At 34.6% G+C, this 21,254-nt stretch overlaps 1 protein-coding gene across 1 annotated transcript in view; it reads right to left on the minus strand.

Annotated features, from left to right (window-relative positions):
- The window catches only part of NCAM2 (neural cell adhesion molecule 2), a 277,252-nt gene that overhangs the window by 22,392 nt on the left and 233,606 nt on the right, over nucleotides 1-21,254 (minus strand). The window contains exon 15 of the mRNA XM_027648691.1: nucleotides 17,136-17,316. Coding sequence (XP_027504492.1) covers nucleotides 17,136-17,316 — 181 coding nt within the window. The remainder of the gene's footprint in view (nucleotides 1-17,135; nucleotides 17,317-21,254) is intronic.

Genomic DNA, 21,254 nt, shown 5'->3' on the forward strand with positions numbered 1-21,254 from the left:
TTTCTATCCCGTTCCTTAATACAAAAAGATGCTAACAAGGCTATAATCGACATTAATTTTAATGCTTTTTCTTCCTCGGTGATTTTTCCTATAACTCTCTGCTAGGACAGATACAGCTGAGGGCACTGTACAAGCACGTGAGGATGTGTGTGCTCTGTACTGCACAATTGAGTAATATGTTCTGACAGACACACTTGACACAGCTTTGAAAAATAAGGGGACAGTATCATGGACTCTGAGGTAACTAACTAAAAAGGTGATTTCCTCTAACTTTCTTCCACTCACAATGACAGATCTTCATTGTCTCCCATTTCCAATGAAATCTGAGCTGGCTGGTAGTGGAGTTTCAGTGATTTTCACTGGCAGCAAGAGCAGCTGTAAAGAATAGACTGAAGAGAAAACAACACACGGAGAGATGGGCACTCACAGTCAAAGGAGTCTGTGGTGCCACCAAGATTATCACTTATACAGAAGTGATCTACTAAAATAAGCATGTCTAAAATGATATCTATCAGTTGCAATGTTCTGATACGTATCTGAGTGAGGGAGTTTTTCTTTATTATGACTGAGATCCTCTTGCCAACAAATTTTCTAAAAATACTCTTTTCCTTTAAATTTTCACAGGAAAATTTCTTGTATCATGACTCTCTCAGGATACTGAGTAAGTAGGACTTGAGTTTGCATTTCCTCTAATGGTCCTTTACATCATTTCTCATTGGAGGGTGTCTTAATAGACATTGATACAAGAGCTAAATGAAAGAATAGTAATGTAAATAACAGCTCGAGTTTTCCTGCCAATGTCTTGTCTGTGGCCATTGAGGGATAACAAGGGAAAGGCAAGGAGGCCTCATTTACCAGAAAAAGTGTGCTGTGTTGTGAAAATATTCTCCGGAGTTGTCATTTATTACTTTTGAAGCAAAGTTTAAAAAACAATATTCCCAGCATCATCAAACTACCCCTAATATGCCTAAAGAGTTATCAGGTAATTACAGCCCCTTTTTTCATGTATTTGCTCAGTCACTGTAGTAAAGAGTATGTTTTTACCACTGCCTCCTTCTATGGGAAGCCCCAGAGAAAAGAGGACAGAGAGATCCCAGCCCTCCTGTGCACTGGGGAGGAAAGGCTGCACAACCATGGCAGCTCTGTGGGATTTATGGCATCAGGCCTGCACCCAGGTTTTAGAAGGCCTTGAGGAAGCAAATTCCTGTGTCCCAGTTTCCTCCACTCCAACTGACAGCAGATTTACTGAACATGTCTCTTGGAGGAATTTCTAAGAACCTCTGCAGATTAATTAAGATTGACGTGGGTATTGAGAACACACAATTATGTGTGGTTTCAGTACTGCTATTACATAAAAGGATAAATTATTTTAATTGCTTTATTTAGGAGAATTCAAAATCATACTGTGAGCATACCACAGAGACCTGAGAGATTTTTGCATCTTTATAGTGGATGACAGCTGCAAGCAGAGCACTGTAGCCGGGAGACCTGAAAATCAGTCAAACTGCATTTGAATTGATAAAGTATTTCAGCATTTTGACAGCATTTTCTTTAAGACAGATGCAAATTCAAAGACAACAGTTTTGAGAAGTAATACTTGGAATAGTTTAAGTATATAATTATTGTGTATCATTAGCTACAAAAAGAGCATTAATATTATGAGTGCTGCCAATATATGGTGCATGTTTTTATTTGAAACAGTCACACTGCCATAACTGCAACTGCCAGCAGAGCCCTACTTGGTACAAAAGAGTTGTGTACCAATATAGTTTCTCCCAGTAGTAAAACATCTGCCTTTGGGGATACAACTGTTTCAAGCAGGCAGATTAAATCAGTGTGGATCATGTGTTCAGGCTGCATATTTGCACAGACATTTCACATACTTGCTCCATTAGTGCAGTAGCATGGCAGCCACCTAATATCAACCAAACGTAAAATTCAGGAATTCTATTTTTAGTGACTTTTTTGGGTTTGCGATGCTTGTGGTTTTTTTTGGTTTTGTTTTGGGTTTTGTGTGTATGGGTGTTTCGTATTCACTATTGGAAAAAACATTGTTGAAATAAAAATGTTGATACAATGCTAAAAAATCTCTTCAGTTACAAAATACATAATGCAGATAATACAAGAAAAAAACCCCAGCATTTATCGGTAATAAAGAAAATACAGATTGAAATGCTTTAAGTCAGTTTGCTTTATTACAAAAATGAAGACAGAAGTTGCATAAACTAAAATGAAATTTGAACAACAGATGAAAGATGCACAAAGTTACATACATTTCATGACATTGTTTTTGGAAAGATGCTGAGGGACATTACAGTTACACCATGCACAGGTTCTTCAGGGAAAAAGCAGAAACGACAGCAAGTGCTGCATGCGTGAAAGAAATCAGTGGAGCAAAATGGCAGTGAAATATGAAAAAGACCAAAAAAAAGTAATTGTTTCACAAATTAAAATAAACTACTTTGAATACGGACTTCTTCTCTTGCCTTTCACACTGTTTTTGAAAACAGAAACCTACAGACACTGCAGTGTTTCCAGTATTTTTCACAGAATTAGCTTTTAGTACATTGTATACATTTTCAATTGTAATGCTCTCAGAAACATTCTCAGTGAGATTTCCTTTGCTTGTAGTATAGGGCACCTAAGACATGTATTATATTTAAAATTATATAAAAATAAAATATGCACTGAAAATTGCCTCCACAGAAATGTTAAACATGTAAAATAAATGTACAGAACTGTTAATATCATACAACATAATGGGACTATGGTGTCAAGAATTGCTACTACAGTTTCTCGTGGCTTTAGAACATATGAAAATTAAATGAGGATATTCCTACCTCAGTTTCTTGATCTAGTTTATATAAAATATCTAAAGCTAGTATAGGTCTCAAGCACACAGTTTCTATATGGCTGCTGATTCTAGATAGGCCAAGTTGGTAGATCTCTACACTTCATACTTGACATCATCAGCTTTATTAGGATGTTGTCATTGGTATTAAAAGGAAACGTTTTTTCCCTGTGAGTTTCCATCACTTACATATTAAGCCTGATAAATACCAAAGGGAAACTGGACATTCCTTACATGCCTGGAGAAATGGAATAGGTGAAGTAAATGTAGAAAGTAAATAAGTAAATGTGTTAAATGTTCTAGATGTAGCAAAGATTTCAGTGATGTCATTATAAACCTCAGAAGCTACACTTGCCTTGATATTGTTCGAATTGCTTCCTAAAAGTAATAGTGTTTTTCCCTTTGCTCACAAAAATTATGAAGAAATGAGCAACCAGAAATCATACTGGACAACGTGTAGAAGATTGGAGACTATTTGAAAAATCACAAATTGTATATGGCTATTACATTTAAAAAAAATAAAATTGTTTTCTTAGGCTTAATTAGTTAACTTCACATTTGCATAAACCTTTGAGTGGAGCTATTGAGTGAATGAGGATTGCATGATGGAAACCTGCACCCAGGAATCTGACTTAGTATTGGTTATAAGGTTACATATGTACTGAAATAACTATATATCTTTATCTTTGAACTATCTATTTTTCATATGCATGTCATTTTTTTTTTTCATCAGTGCTTGGCCCTCTACCTTCATCAGAAAATAAAATGGAATGTTATTTTGTTGTTTGGTAATAGTATGTTTTGTCCATCTCATAAAACCACTCAGAAGTTATATTTTATTTTCAATGTATGCAGTATATGCGTCTATTTCTGGGCAATATTTTTCCTATTTAGAGAAACAGCAATTTACATTCTAATAACCTTACTGCAATAAATGAAGGATCGTATTTGAAGCTGCATTATGTAAATACTTTGATTTGTGAATAATTTGCAAATGTTAGGAACTTGTCAAAACTCTGGAAACAAGAAAGACAACACATAAAATCTCATTAGGGAAGAAGCCAAGCTTAGACTCAAAAGGTTGTAAACGAGAACATTTTAAAAATACTGTTCCTTAGAGATATACTGCTATATCACAGAATAATCATTACCCTTTTTAAGTTTCTGTGCCACCAATTTGGATTTAAAGTGTAAGTTCAGCATAGAATATTTTAGGACTTCAGTCTTACAGACAGTTTAATATTAGCATTTCAAAATATGTGACAATGTTAAAAAAAGGGTAACATTTTACACTGTCAATCATAAAAACTCAAAATCTGTTTTACAATTACTACATTTAAGGGAACAAATTTTCTTATTTAACATTTAAGTACTAATGTCAGCAGAATATTAAATTCAATTTGTGACAACATATTTATCATTTTAATACAGTTTAAATTACAATTTTAGGCTGCTCAGTCTATACCTATGGATTTAGTTCACAAATGTCTGAGTTAATTTTTTCCCTCGTGCTTGTCTGTAAGAAGCCAGGAGTTCAAAATCTTCTGTATATTCCCACAGATTGAACAAAATATTGTGAAATAATCTCACTCTCATTGTTTTTAAAGATACAATTATGAAACACTCATAAAGAGAACTACAAACAAAGCTGTACTATTTATTCATCTCAGGAGACACATGACAACCCAAGGACATTATTCTCTTCCTCTTTTTCTTTCTCATTACAGAGGTTTTGGGTCACTGCCCAGAACTGCCTGGCCCTGCTGTCACATTATCCCTACAATATTGGTTTAACTCATCCTCTTTGGACTTTGATGGGAAGAGGAGGGCCAAAAGAAAAGGATCACATTCAAAGTGCTTGATAACCTCAAAATGCAAAGCACAGAAGAGTTTAAATTGGAGCAGACCTAAATTTTTTCTCACTTAATGGAGGAAATTTATGTAGTTTCCAGCTGAAGTTACTATCACTTGGAAAAAAAGATAAGTGATCCAAATTTGTCTCTTTATCCCACTGGCATTGTGACGTAGAGGATAAAAGCCAACTTGTCATTTATAATGTATATTTAGCTTCTAAAATTTCTCAAGGCTTCTCATTATCTCCTTCACAGTATGTTTGGAGAGCTCACAGTCGATCAGTCTCTGCACCCTCATTCCTATCTTGTCTACTTATCTACAATGTTAGAATGACTTGCTAAGATAATAAATTTACAGCTGGTAAAGAGTTCTTCAAATGTCTAACCAGAGTAGGAAAACGATACGGAAATTTGCATTTTTCTGCTTTTATACATACCTGTAGTAGTGTCTTGTCTTGTCTTATTTTGTTAAAAAAGTGAGAACAGAGACAAGTATATGACAGGTAAAAATATATTAGAAAATATTTAGGACAAAAACTTCCTTTCAAATTTTAGAAAATTAGGAAAATATTGCAAAATAAGGTAATACCAGCTGTGCAACTTTAATGAGATCCTATTTTAATTTTCAGTTTGTCAGACAATCTAAGTTTTACTTAAGACCAATTAATCCAGTGGCAGGTGCTCATTAGTTGTGATTGTATCTGCAATTTGATTTTCTTTACTGTTCAGAACAGCTCTTTATTATCTTTGTTGTGTCCAAAAGAGAAAATTCTGTCTCCTTATATGCATCCAGTCCCTGTCTTACAATGGGATCAGGGGTTTCTTTCCCCCTTTGGACAAGTAGCATCTACTTACTACATATGTGCCAAACATCAGTTCTCCAATTGTAAGTAGAGATGTACTTGTAGTCTTTTTGTTTTGTTACCATAATAGTGGTAACCAGCAATAGTGACAATAATGACAACAACAAACTTTTTCACTATCTGGATTTTTTTAAATTATTAAAAAACCCCACCCTACACCTCTTGCTAAAGTTCCTGCTCAAGGTGATTCTTCCCCTATAAATAAATTTAGCATTAGCAACAGTACTTCTCAGACTTTTACTCAATTGAAAATGTGTTCTCACATCTGAAAGTTTTTGGTAACTGATGTGTAGTTAGTAATTCCAAATCCTCTGCAGCACAGTTAAAGAGAAAACTTTAATTAAAAAAAAAAAAACCTTCCATACTTACTGTCTCTTGGTTCAACAAACACTTAAGCATAAAAAAATAAATATTTTATGTTAGAAGAATAACACTTATACATCTAAATGACAAAATCAATACATATATTCACATTTACATGTGGAAAAAAAAAGGCTTTCACCTGAATGACTCGAACTGGGAACCCAAAGTTTCTACTCTTATAAAATTAGAATAAAAATTGCCAGGCACATGTCAGTGTAATTAATTTCAAATAATGTCATTACATTAGGTTAAAGTGGCAAAACAGAGTGGCAAGGGCCAGGGATGAAAGAGTGGCTCCACTTAACACAGCAAGACATCACAGTAAAGCCAATATTTTTAAAATAGCATTTATTTGAATTCCAGCTACTTCATTATACTAAATACGTAATTTTTTTTAAAATTATTTCTGTCCATAAATTAGTCTTTAGATTTACACACATACATTCTGAAGACATCTTACTTCTGATGTAGACCAATATCTAGAATGTTTATTATTTGTTTTAGATGAGGAGAGGTTTTACTAATGATGTTTTAAAGTAAGGTCTTCTAAAAATAAATTGAAACTGGCAAAAATAATCATAATCAATATTTCTTAAAAAAAAGAAAATCCTGTAACTGGGTGAAGATAAATACTTAAATTTGAACAACTAATTTCAAAGTTATAGGATTTTTTTAAATCCCAAAAGGTATGAACAATAAGAGGAAAAAAAATCAACATATACAGTTTATTTATCGCATTTGTTATATTTAGTAACAATTTAAAGGGAAGTATCTTAAAATAAATATTTAATTCTGCCTTAGATTTAAAGTGCATTGCTTTCTTGGATTATTCTGTATGCAACAGAGAAATGAGCCATAAACTTAGACAACTCTATAAATTTTAAAATTAAATATATGCAAAAAGTCTTCACAGACTCTTACTAAATAAAATATTTTTTTTCTGAGGTTCTGTCTACATTGCTCTAGTTGCCATGTTTTTAATGTATAAAATAGGAAAAAATACTCCTTTCTGTTTTTACTGCAGGTCAAAATTAACCCCCCTGGAGCTTCAAGTCCAACAGACGCCATGGAATGGAATGTGGCACCATTACAGTCACAAGAAATGAGTTTGGTGTGCTGAGGTATGGCAGTGGAGAGGCACAGGAAATGAATATGAAATTAAAGCACTATGAACTAAAGCAATCCTAGATAACTAATTGGGGAAGAAATGGTTGTTAAAATCCATTAGAAAGAAAACGTGTCTACAGACGTATAGAATCATAGAATGGCCTGGGTTGGAAGGGACCTTAAAGATCATCTCAACTCCCCTGCCATGGACAGGGACATGTTTCACTGGACCAGGTTGCTCAGAGCCCCATCCAGCCTGGCCTTGAACACTTTTTTTAAGCATAAAAGTTTTAAGTTCATTATGGAAGGAACTAGTACAAGGACAACTCTGTGCAAAGTATTAATATAATAAATAATAACAATGCTCTCATGCAAAACCAACCAATGGTGTATTGGAAAGCCATGTGACTCACAATGGTAAAGTCTCTGCATGGATTTCTTACAATCAAAATATATAGTTGAGAAAATAGAATCAAATCACATTGATCAAATTCAATAGGTCTCATTCTCCAAGTTCTGTCAGACTGAAGGGTCAAGCATCATCTGTTGAATTTTTCATAAAACTCACAAGGTTTCCAAAAATCCAGATGAAGAATTTTACACATACAGACTGAAGCAATTACACTATTTAGGATCTTAACTAGGAGTGGAAACTTTAGAAGAACTGTAGAAAAGTACAATTTTTTTAAGATCTCTATTTTCCCATAAATATAAAATGAAGAGGAAAAGGAAGAACGCATATTGATTGCCTTATCAACAGTATCAAAACATGCCCCAGAAACTTATGATTACAATGAGAGAGAAAACAGCAGCATTCAGCTGCAGGGACTGGCCTCCATTTTCACGTCTAGTAGCTTCACAGCATCTATCTGTGTGGATAAGAATTGTTACAGAATATCAAGAGTGTGAAAAAGAAGTAAGTTTTAGAAAAAAAAAGTGAAAAGGTTGAAACAATATGAAAAAGAGATTATCAAAAGGAAAAAAAAAGTGACAGCAGGAAAGAAAAAAGAGAGAAAAAATCCTAATATTTACATTGTGTCAAAGACAATCACTAGAAAGACATTAACAGAAACATCAAATTGAAGTGTGGTTGAAATGGTAACCATTGGAATGCTCTGGCCAAGTGTGAAAAATAAAGTAAACTGTGGAAAAGTTGTACCTCAATAGCAGCAACATGTGTTTCTCCACAGCAGTTAAGGTGGCAAACTCTTTGGGCTATCTTTAAAACAATTTATCTAAACACTTAAGCTGAAGCATGTTTCTTGCTTTCCCTTGAGATTCAAAACAATTCAGCCAAGCCCAATCTAAAGGCAACCTTCCATGTGATTTTTATGCCGGAGGTACTTGGAACTCACGAAACCACCATGTAACATCTATCAGAAACAGTGACTGTTTAAAGCAAGGACAAACAACAGCACACAGGCTCAAAGGAGAAACTGTAAAAAAGACTAAACAATTACACAAAATGAAGGCTTCCCTCATGCACAGGGCTAAAGAGGGGACAAACTTGTTTATCTGCTTCTCCTTGCTAATTAATTCATCTGTACCTGAATTATCGTAGGAGTTCAGAATGGGCAACTGTAAAAAGTGGCATCAATAACCTGGACATAGGTCCACTTGAAATAGGAGTGACCAATGCAATTAGCACATGCAGCTGGGTAATTAGATATTGACTTTAATACCAGGGTGGGAACAAAGTAGTTTCTTAGACATTCAAGTCAGACTGTAATGTCTGGATGCAACCTGGTGAAATATATGAAGTTTGCATGTATATTTTCTACTAATATTTATATTAAAAGTTAACTTTTTGGTAGATAATACAGTCAAGTTTATGCAATATAGTATATTGACTGGATTTTATTTTTTTCCAGCTACAGTAATACAGTAATTATATGGATAGTGACTAATATCACTGTTAAGCTACTGTTTCAAAAGACACTTCCAAAGAAATTGAAATGTAGAAAATCTTGCATAGTATGAACAATAACCTTGGTTAGGCCTTTATAAATTTACTTTAAAAAGTGAATTTTAAGAAATTTTAATGTAAGCAGAAGAAAACTATTAAGCTAAAATGTATTATATCAGTGCCTTATTATAATTATTTCAGCTTGAAAAGGATTTGCTTAAAACTGAAATCAGTGGAGAGAATGATTCTGACATCCAAACAGAAGCATATTGGGGTATGTCTCTCAATCTATAGAGCTCAGAGTCTGAAGAGAAAGGCCAGTGGAAGATAAATAATTATCTCTTTCCACAAGTACATGATCACAGCACGTAGAATGTAAGCAGTACCCAAAATAAAAGCATCTTTAGGTTTTAGGATATAAATCTTCTGGGGTATTTTTGCAATACACCTCAAATGTAGCTTAAATCACAGAGCTGTTGTTTTTTGAATATAATCGGGTGGAAAACTTGCCTTTGGGACATGGATGCATAATATTTAACCAATGCATTATCTTCTTATGACAGTAATGTCCCTATTCTTTCACCAACATACATGTGAGTGTAGGTAACTATCAAGTAGAAAAGACAGCAATAAAAATAAACTAAGAGCAACTATGGATTTTATCCCATCCTCACCCATATTTCTACTGTGTTGTTTTCAATGATACACATTTTTAAAGAAATTATGAGTGTTCAACTTAGCTTTTAAATATTTTTAGGGTATATACCTAAGTATTTCATCTTTTAATTGGCACTCAGGGTTATTTTAATTATAAAGCAACATAATGCTGGCAATTATCTATAACAAATAGTCAAGCTGAATAAGAATACCATATTTCTAAAGTGTGGCCTGGCGCTTCAACATTCAGCATCTATGATGATTTTCTTTTTACCTCACAGAGTTCAAAAAGATGAGCAAACTTATATGGTAAAAGAAAAAAAGAATTAAATTCCTTTTGAAGAGGAAATGTTGAGAATACAAACCAATTCTTTGATTGCTGCTCTTCTGCTATTCAGTGGTAGTTAATGGCTGTGATAGCTGTACCATAGGAACTAGATTTTACAAAAAAATAGTGTATTTTTTTTCCTATTGACATCTTTGATAGTGCAAGCCTTTTTGTCTCCTTTTCTGATTCATATCGAATAAGTTCTACCAATTTTAATAAGGGATTTCTATCCTTTTTCATGTAACAACTTCAGTCTTTGCAGGGAACGGAGCAAACACAGCTGGTTTTAGCCTACAGCAAGAACATGCCCTGTCACTTTCAACAATGATCCTCTTCAGGATTTGATGAGAAATGGCTCTTAGTCAGCAAATTCCAGTATGGTTTGCAAAACAAAAGCAAATAGGTTTTGTGGGGTTTGCCATCCTGAAGTTTTAGATATTAATTTATCTGATTGATGTGATTCCTACCAACTGCTTTTCTCAAAGCATGAGATCTCAAAGACATATTTCATCTCTCTATCCTTCTACTCTTCAGAAAACAAAATTAAAAATTTATTCTTCCATCACAGCAATATATGCTAAAGACTTTACACTTTTAGCTCAGAATTATGATCTGAACAAAAATCCGATACAAGTTTTCATTTTCAAGCTCTGATTTTGGAATTACAACATCTTTCAGCCTATGAGAAAATGATGCAGGTAAATTCACAAGGGTAATGCTGCAGCTCTTCTTTGCCTTGGGAAAATGATCAGAGCTGCAAAGAGACTAATCCTCCAGGCTTTCCTTTTTCACTACTGCATTTTGTTCTTCATTTTAGATTTAGCTGAAAAACAAACTAGTCAGAGCTAGTAAAATTGTAATGCACAGACTCATCACAAAAGAGGTACTTATGGCCTTAAAATTTTAGGTCTTTGGAACTGAAATTTTGCCTGTGAAAATATTTTCAAAGTTCTATGCTTTTTCTTTTTTTTTCCCCTTGATTTAAATTTACTGTTGCTATGCAAATTGGTGTAAGGAACAAGGGTCAGAAAGTTAAAACTTTTTTTTCCCCCAATATTCTTATTATTACAGTTGTGTAAAGTTTTAATGCAATATTTTGCCTACTGAACAACAGAAAATCTTATTTCTTTCCTTAGATAACTGTTTTGGAAAAAAATGCAGGAATTGTTAGTTTTGAAGCCTCCATTCTCTGAAAAATTTAGTGAAATTGTCAACTGTGTTCAAAAGTTATTAGAAGCCACAAACTGATGGATGTTTGTGCATGTACACAAAAACACAGACATGGAAGAGCAGAGTGGTCACAAACCACAGGCTGAAAATCAGACCAAAACATTATTCCTGATAAACTGGTAAATAATGTAATTCTGCAGTCTTTTTCCAGAGATTCAAACAGGCAATTTATAAGCCGCACATAAGGAATGACTCTTAGTCCTGGCTCAAGTAGCTCCTGGCAGCCATTCTACCTTTTTTTCTGTGGTAAGAGAACACAATAGAATATGATTACAAATCCCCACAATTCTCCTAATTTAACTTTTCATGATGAAACATAACTTTTCCTAAAACTAAGAATAAGTACCAGAAGCCAACCCAGGGGTAGGTGTTGGGTCCCCTCCTGTTCAACATCATCAATGATTTGGATGGGAGTAGAGTACCCTCATCAACTTTGCTGATGACACAAATCTCAGAGGAGTGGCTGATGCACCAGATGGCTGAGCTGCCACACAGAGGGGTCTGGACAGGCTGGAGAAATGGGCTGACAGGAACCTCGGGAAGTTGAACAAGAGGAAGTGTAAAGTCCTCCCCCTGGGGAAAGAGCAACCCTGGTTACCAGTCTATGGCTAGAGGGTCCTGAGGGTCCTGGTGGATGGCAAGTTGAACAAGAGGCAGCAAAGTGCTCTTGCAGCAAGAAAGGTTAGTGGAAATGACAGCAAAGGCTTTGGTCACGCAATCATGATTTTAAATGATGCCCTGACCTTGAAGCTTGGTTGTAATCAGGAAAAATCCAATTTCAAACAGATCTGAAATGATCTGAAATCTAATGAAAGTGCTTCAAAGGACCCAAGAACTATTCAGTTTGGAAGTTTATTCCTGGGTATGGTAAGTCAACAATTGTTACATAGTTCCGTGGTGGAGTAAAGAACATGAAAGAAGAAGGTGGCTTTTTGGTTTTCCTTTGCTGATGTGTGGTCAGGGTCAAGTCAACTCTTCCAGAGAAGGGAGGCTGTTTCCTTCAGAGGCAGGGAAACTATGTCCCAGGGAATCTCATACAACCCGTGGGTTGAAGGGATGTGAGAGAGAAGGAGAGCATCTGCAGCAAGAGAGTCTGCTCTTTGGCAGCAAAATCTGACAGGAACAAAAACCTACACCATCTACACAGATGGAATCATACAGCATTTATTTCCACCAAGTCATTGAATTGCTTGATTTAGAGCAAAATTAAATAAAAAGACTCTCCCTGAAAGAAAATTGTGAGCATCAGGGAAACTTAGTTCTGTTTTGCTGTACTCAGTAATTTTCAGTCTCTGGATGAAAAACTTTACACCAGCTTCTATTTGAACAAAATACCATTTGTATAGCTCAAAAGCTCTATTTTGTCAATGAAATACATCATAGAATGTATATACACAAAGGCAAACCCAAATATATACACACATAGCTGAAGAAATGATAAGAGCTATTTTTATTTTTCATTCATTTCAAGAACATTGGAGATCCTAAAGCTGCCTTTTTGTGAAAGCTATTGACAAAAATCTTTTTTGGCATGATGAGTATCATCTTTGCTACCAGTGGTGATGAGAGAAAATTCCACATCTTATTGTCTCTCTTTTGTCTATCACTGTATCACTTTAAGAATGGTGACACACATTCACTGAAAAAAAAATAAATGAGATATACAAGGGATTAAAACTCTTCCAGCAATGTGAATAAAAAAGTACTCTGACAGTTCCTGCAGTATTGGAAGTCAAAACCAACCAATATTGCAAAGTGAGAAAAATAGATCTAAGAGGTTCTTATTATCTCCCAATGTTGGGGTTTTATTTATTTATTTTATTTCCCCACTATTGCTTCAAGTTATTAACTTATAATGAAGAAGAAAAAACCTATGATAAAACACAACTTGCAGCCATTTTTAATATACTTAATGGCCTTTCAAAGTAACAGCACTGACTGGATAAAAGCCTTTGGAAGATAGCACCTGCATAAATCTTTTACCACTAATTTCTGAAAATATATCTGACACTTGCAGAAAGTATCCCTTTTTAACACCTTCCATTTCATCTTCTTTTAAGATCCATTTATTGTAAATCTGTGGATGTGTTTTTAGGTTGCAATAGTAATGGCTCAGAATGGCAGCAGATTTGGACACTTTTGTACAAGTTGCAGGGTACAAAGACAAGGGTCTCTGTCTTCACCCTGCAGACAAAAGAGTAAATGGGCCCGTAAAAATGGGCTCTGGGAGCTGATGGAGTTTGGCTGTTCCTGGTGGCATTTAGAGTATTTGTTATGGCTGCAGTTTAGTCCATGCTGTCCTGACACAGATAAAGACCTAAGGTACACAGTTCCTTTGACAATCCCACAGAAAGATTAACACTGTAGATAAACCAGATAAAAATTCTCTAAAATATCAGAGATCAGAACCTAAAATGTGATAAAGACTTCACTCAGAGGCAAGTGCAGTGATCTAAAAGTTGCACCTGCCTGCAAGTACTGCCAACTAACATCCTCAGTGAGATTTTTGAATACGCAAAAATACTACGTTTAAGACTATGCTGCTCTTTCTTCAAACAGGATTCTAAAATACCTGCTCGTACACCTAAGAAAAAATCTGAAATACAGATATAGAAATGCTGACCACAAAAAATAACTCAAAACAGTAGGATGGAAAATTTTATATATATATATCCATACAGTTATTTAAAGTAAAGTGTTTTAAGAAGTTAGTTTTCTGAGTATTTCTCAAAGTTAGTGCAAGTTTCCACTGATAAAACTCTCAGAAAACCAGGAAACTTTCATTAAAAGGATTACAAATTCTAAGGAACTAATCACAAGTTTGATTGACTCAGTGAGTGGAGACCATATTACAGGCCCAGGAATGGACACAACGAAATCAAGTAGATCTGTAGTTGGGGGCTGCTGAGGCCAACCATGGGAAAATTTAAAGGAATGTCTGTCTCATTTATACACCTTGCTGATGCCAGACAGCAATTTGCAGCCTCAAGCTCTTTTCCAGACCTAAGGCTACTAAAGGAAGATCATCATATTGTGTTATGGAATTGACTGCCAGCCAGGAGTTGGTACCTGCACACTTCCCTAGCAAGCAGAGCTGTGGATTCACTGTCCACGGGAATGGCACAGTCACGTAACTAGAGTTTTGGCTTCCAGTTCCTGCCCTCAGGGATTACTATTTCTGCCTTGTATCCAGTGGTTCTTGGAAGCATAAGCAAGCTTCTTCTGCAGCAATCATAACTGAAGTTTTAGTTCTTGTGACAACTCCTATTTCCCTGCTAAGCACCAACCGAAGGACAACCAATGTATCCTTGCCTCCATCTCTCTCTAATTGCACTGATTTGCACACATCTTCACCAGAATATTATGTTAGGTATAGTCAGCCATCAAGACACTTAGAGGATCCCAAAATTCCCTTGGGATAAGTAACATTGATGAGATTGAATGCACAGGGTCTACAGACTGTTTTTCTCTTTTAATTACATTTAGAGCAAGACATAAACCCTCAGTTCAGCTGAACTGCCACAGATCTGGGCAAAAACAGATGAAAACCTTCAGGAGTCTTAGAGGCTTTTCTAATAATTAAATTGATATTCAGAAAGGGAACTTCAGTTATCCTCAGCTGCTAAGTGAGCACAGGATAGGTGATGTGGATTTCATTCAAAAGTCTACACAGTTTCATTTTTGTTGCCTATGTCTTTCAAACCTAGCTGTAGGTGCCTAGCTGTTAGCACCTAAGTCTCAAAGCCGACAAACAGAACATCATCAGAATTAACTGACATCAGAAATAATATTTCTGCTCAAAGTTAAGCATTTTATAAGCAATATCTATCAAGTTTTAATAGATTACATTTGTATTTTTGAAACAATGTTATGTGTATATATAATATTATATTGCAATGATATTATCCCATTTCAAAACAAGATAATTGTGCTGACTCATGAATATGAACACTAATGTTCCACTGGTTCTGTCTTTTGACATACTTTTAAAAATTGCCTACAGAGTGTTCCTATGATTGGAGTTTCACACCCTTTTCAGGCTTTTCAGAAAACAGTTGTCAAGGAAACTAATTAGTTCCACAATCATAATTGCAGTAATGATTCATATAAAGAGGACCTGAAGTTAAATAGTGTAACAGACTTCTTACAACTACTTAGAGGTTATGGGAGAGCACTGAGAGGAAAAAGCCCCTAAGTGCCTATAAAACTGTGTTTAGAGAAAAATGTGCTATCTTTCTTTTGAAATTAAATTAACTAAGATTCTTTCTACTTGAATGTCTAGAGACCATCTATGTTATCATTTACAGAGGCATATCATGTTTCTGTTACAGCAGCTGTGGCAATAATAGGGAATACTTTATGTAATTATAACAGGCTGAAGTTAGGCTGCATTGCAAAAGAAGAAAGATTTTCATTTCAAACATAAAAAATTGGGAAATGGCATATCCATTCCATTTTCCTAAACAAGTTTTTTACTTATTTTTCTAGTTGACAAATATTTTTATTTCCTTGGGACAATAGGCTTTCCTACACTTCTTTTCCCCTTTTCTTTATCAATCATGTGAAATTTTATTTCTGAATGATGGCAATCACAAGGCACTGTCTGTTTAAAAACAAGTACACAGGACCTATTGAGACCCTGAATTTCAATCAAGATGCAAATCAGCTCCACTGCAATTCAAGTGCATAAACCAAATATTTGTACTAGAACTGGATCTGAACATATGAATGAATTACAAATGCCTTTTCTTTTTTGTAAATACAAATCACAATGCTTCCAATATAAAAAAATTGCTATGACATACTTAAAAGTGTTGCAGAGATCTTGAGAAAACTTTTGTAAAAATGTATTTGAAGAAAACTTGCAATAGACAAAAAAAATTAGCCAATTATTTCAAATTTTTCTGATGACACAGTAATCCATGACTCATTCAAACTCACTGCTACTGTACTAAGGTAGATGCAAGTCAGATGCTCACACTGAAGCACATGTAGTTTATTTTTAATATATTTCCCATTATATTTATACAGCAAGTTTTTTCTTTGATTCTAATACTCCAATAGTTTGATATACAGTAGACAGAAAATATCATGTTAGAGGACTTAGCACTGATTTTTCAAGTGGTAATGATGACACTGATCTAATTTGGAAATTATTATTAAATATAACAGCTCATAATTGATGTAAACAGTTTGAAATCTCTTCCTCATGGCATTTATAAAATTTTTTATATTTAAAAAATAAAGAATAAATTTACCCATAATGCTTTAGAAATTACCGTTTTTTAGGTTTATTCTCAACTAAATAATTTTGCATTGTTGCATCAAAATATAACTTCATATTGGGAAGCATTAAAACTCTGACACTCACTCTTAACTACGATGTAGTTTTTCTTAATTAGAATTCCAAACCTTCCTATTTACAGACTTAAAAATATGAACAACATTTCTATAGATTTCAAAGCTTCTAAATAGACCTCATAGAAGTCTGTATGGTCAACATATTAGGGTGAGTAATTCAGACAGTATCTAAACAAGACTATTCGAAGTCTTAACCTCATCAGACACTAAATTAAACACCTTTATTACATGTAGAGCTTGAAGCACATGTTGAGAGGGGACTGAAATCAAATTCTACTAAATAAGCTGCTTACAACAGACAATAGACAGTACAAGGCAACTAAAAATGTATAGCAGGTGTATCTTAAATACTATATTGCTTGTTAACTGCCATCATCTGGGTTGAAGATTCAATCTTTCTTCTATACTTAAAAATTCCTTGGCTAGTAAGAGAAAAGTGGGAGATGGGGTCCCATTTAAGGGTTTTGAATCGAGTCTTTGAAGGTAATAGCATCTGGGTCTCAGGTTTTTTTCAGTTAAAGATTTCAGGGTTCAAATGTTATGTTCAACCACATAAATTAGTGTACTATGACTAGAAAATGATTCACAGAGAGAAAACATTATAAAATAAACTCACCTGTAATAATGTTGGGCTTTGGTGGCATGCTGAATTCATACAGTGTTGGTTCAGAATAACCCAGTCTGTTGGCAGCTGTAATTTGTACTTCGTAACCCATGGTCCATTGAAGGTGCTCTAAGATGATGTGGTCTCTACTACCCTGCACTTTTTTCTCTAGCCACTGGTCTTCCTTGTCTTTCTGTAAAGATGAAAATATTTGTTTAAATGCTAAGAAACTCTTGTATTATTTGTCTAAACTCTGTATCTGCACAAGACACAAAAATACAGAGTTTCCTTTACAGAGGTTATGAACACTGAAATAAACTAATTTTGGAGTTCTGAGTACTCCAGCTTTTTATAATTTTGACCACTCCTTATCAATTTTCCACAATGTGGATTTAAAGAATTTTGTGGTCAACCCTTTTTAACCTTTTGGCTTCAATTTATTCTTTGCTCAAATATTGGTTCTTTGCTCAAATACTGGTTTTTATCTGGTAGAACGGCAGGATAATTATTTACAAATGCTGCTAAGAACAAATTATGTAAAAGGTTTATTTTATATAGTTGTTTCAATTACATTTTGATCAATGTTCATTCAAAGCAACTTGCCATTAAACCCAAACTTGAATTGCTCACGAATGCAAGCTGTGCTTATATCATACATTAGTAATTTAATGAAAATTGTAGCAATATGTGGTGCTACAGGAGCATTTTGCATACCAGGTTGTATGTAACAATATAAACAACAGCTAGAAATTATGAAGTGCTATGTCTACACTGGTGAGAGGATACATGTAAATCATTGAGATGGTGTTCAAGGGGAAAAAAGGATTATCATAATTTCTCATAATTCAGGTAATTAAGACATCTATACAAGGGGAAAAAATAAGGACTTCAGTTGCAAACAATTCTGGCATTTTATAAATTTGGAGTGCTTACCTTTGTGATTTCTCCTTTGAGTGCATAATATATTTAAATATTCTTTATACAAATTAAAATGACAAAATAACTAAGAGATAAAAGAATAAAACAATATATACTATCAAACACAAAAGCGATCTAGTTCAAAGGACCACCAATAACAGTCAGTAAGAATCCCTGCAGTCCTATTTTTACTACACACTGAGGTACAATAATGGCAAAAAAATATGGCTGAGAGACAGCTCTGGCCATCCAACCCATACAGCAACACAGAATTAATCAGTGGATTTAAACTTTATGGGGAAAAATAAAGCCAAAAAACTTATAATACATGGAAGTATAACTTTTTAGCTGCACACTACTGTATTTCTCAGCAGCTTATATTTAAACTCTTTGCTGAAGCATCTTGCTCCTCACTCATACAAGTTTCAGAAAACATAGCATCTAATTTTGAGAGGTCAGACTAAACTCACTTATGGGCACTGCTGCAATAATTCGTTTGTTATCAGATCTGAGTGTGATGATTTTTCCATGACTTCATCTTTTTATGAACTTTCTTGCTGCTTCTGCACTAGCATTGGTATTGTCACACGATAGTCCTGGGAATTATTAAAATCCAGCAAAATGTCTTTTCAAGAATATTTGCAGCCAGGTGAAAGTTCCCGCTTGATGCAGCCACAGATCAATGAAAAACGTCAGAATGGTAATTCCATTACAAATTATGAAAAAATCTAAATACACTGGAGTAAAAATAGTTTGCTCATCATACAGTGAAACTGGTATTTTCTGTGAAGGATACTTTCCCATATCCTAATGGATAATTTCTGTTGCAATCATCTGACTTGCCACTGAGTGAATCCACTTACATTGTCACTATACAAAACTCCTTTCACAAAATATACTTTTTGCATAGCACTCCTGAAATAGAGGGATCCAATAGTGATTGCAATATATTGCAGATACTCCTTAGTAATATCAGGAATAGCAATGTTATGTAGCATCGAATTTTAATGGCTGTCTGAACTGGTGAGGTGTGTGTACACAAATACAACTAGATTCCAAAGAATATCAAAATTAGAGTAATCAGAAGTTCCATATGTGACCTTTGTGTTATGCACATATACCATGTAAATATCCTGGAGAATTCCAAAGGGGTTTAGAATCACACAAAGGGGAAAAAATATACTGAAATGGAAAAAAAAAAAAAAATCAGGCTAATATGGTTCTTGCAGGTGGAAAATACAGTACTGCAAACAGATATATGACTATATTTTGTAAACAAACTGTAGAATTAGATGTAATGAATAGAATGAGCTAAGGGGTTGGAAGTAAAACTGTAGATTTCTGTATGAGGCTGCACATCTGCAGACAGAATAAGTAAAAATGTAGGTGTTCTACAATTTGGTCAGGTGAAAATAAAGAAACAGCTGAAATGTAATGGGATACCTGCACAGTATTCCAGAGAAGTTTAGCTGAACCTGAAGCCAACTGGATGAACTGAGATAAATGAAACAAAGTCCAAGCCCTGAGTGCCAAGACACAAAATGTTTTACGAAGAGTGACAAACACAAGTTAGGAGGAAGAGGATAAAGTATCTGGAAAGCAAGGTGTGTTTTTCTAAAGACAAGCAGATGAAGTCTTCCAGAATACCACCTGCTTTTGGTATCTTAAAGAAAAAAAAAAACAAACAAGAAAAAGAACTTCAATGTCTTTCTTTATAACTAATATTTCAGCTATAATGTATTTTCAAGTACTTTTTTTGCTAAGCAAAGCTCAGTAATGTGTCCACATTTATTTTATTATTTGTGTAGAAATGGAAAAAGAGGGACAAGAACACAAATCAAGAGTCTGCCAAGTAAATCTTCCCACAAATCTCTCTGTTTGTTCTAAGACTCTTTAATCAGTACCTTAAGGAGCAGAAAACAGAACCACAATCACTTTGTATTATATTGAGTTGTTCTATTATTAATACTTCTTAAAATTTATAGAAAGCTCTATGTGTTCTAGAACAAAAGAGAGAAATTTCTAAATTGCAAACTATAGTCTAATTTGGGGGATGGGTTAATATGAATATCTTCAATAATCACTTACTATCAGCAGTTATCATTAATATCCACCATCAAATGCACATTTTCAGAAACTACAATCAGATCTGCAACCGGAGAGATTAAACTACTCCTTTATTTGCATTTCATTTTGTTTCATATAATGCAGAAATACTCCTTTACAGAAGGCCACTGATGACCTAGGCAGTGACTGGCAATTTCTAGGGATGTCACTGCCCTCTTCCATTATCTTAAGCCTTAGATTAACACTGTCCTCTTCCCACTATAAGTCCTTGGTTGAAACAAACCTGTCACAATGCTACAGACCACTACACCGGGAAAAAAAACAAAAACCAAACCAAATCAAAGCCAAATCAAGCACAAACCCCTCACATTATTCTTTCTTAATTGTGTATATATTTGCTTTATAATACTAGCATCAGCCAAATTTATTTAAGAAGTATCTAATAGATAGATTTTTAAGACAGCTGTAACTTAAACACCTAAATGCCCTGGCAAAACAAAAACAAAAAAACATAAAACAAAAACAAGCTCTCAGCTCCCCAAAGCAGCAAAAAACGTAGTGTAAAACTCCAGTCTACCATAACTTGTTGCTTTTCAGAACTGAGGGCACATCTGACAACAGTGGAAGTAAAGCCACTCCAGTGTTAAGACACCAGTCTACCAGTCTAGAAAATAACATCTCTTTCTTTAATGGTCATTCTACAGTATATCCAAGGTCACTCCCTTCAACTCTTCCCTTATTCTCCATCCACTCTAAATTGTTGAGCTGAAAGTTCAGACCAAACAGAGTTACTGTGATGGTCTCTGTGATAAAAAAGGACAGGAGATGCCACAACACTATTTTGATATCTGGCAAGAAAAAAAATCAAGAAATCCTCACAGAAAACAATCTGACAGTTTAAAGCAGTGACTTCACAAGAATTGATTACATTTGGTTGGTGATTTCTAGGTCTGGGTAAAATAAAGGACAAAGCACAAAATGGCTGATAATGTACATAGCGTTAAAATGCACAGAAAATCCAAGGATCTGGCAGGTAAAGTGGAACCTACAGGTGCAAAAACATTTAACTGTTTCTTGGTAGGTAACTCAAGAGTGAGACTAAATGAGAAATTATCTCTTTTTAAATGTTTCGTATTTATAGAGGTT

The sequence above is a fragment of the Corapipo altera genome, unplaced genomic scaffold, assembly GCF_003945725.1.
Source record: "Corapipo altera isolate COAL_440 unplaced genomic scaffold, ASM394572v1 58, whole genome shotgun sequence".
NCBI lineage: Eukaryota > Metazoa > Chordata > Aves > Passeriformes > Pipridae > Corapipo > Corapipo altera.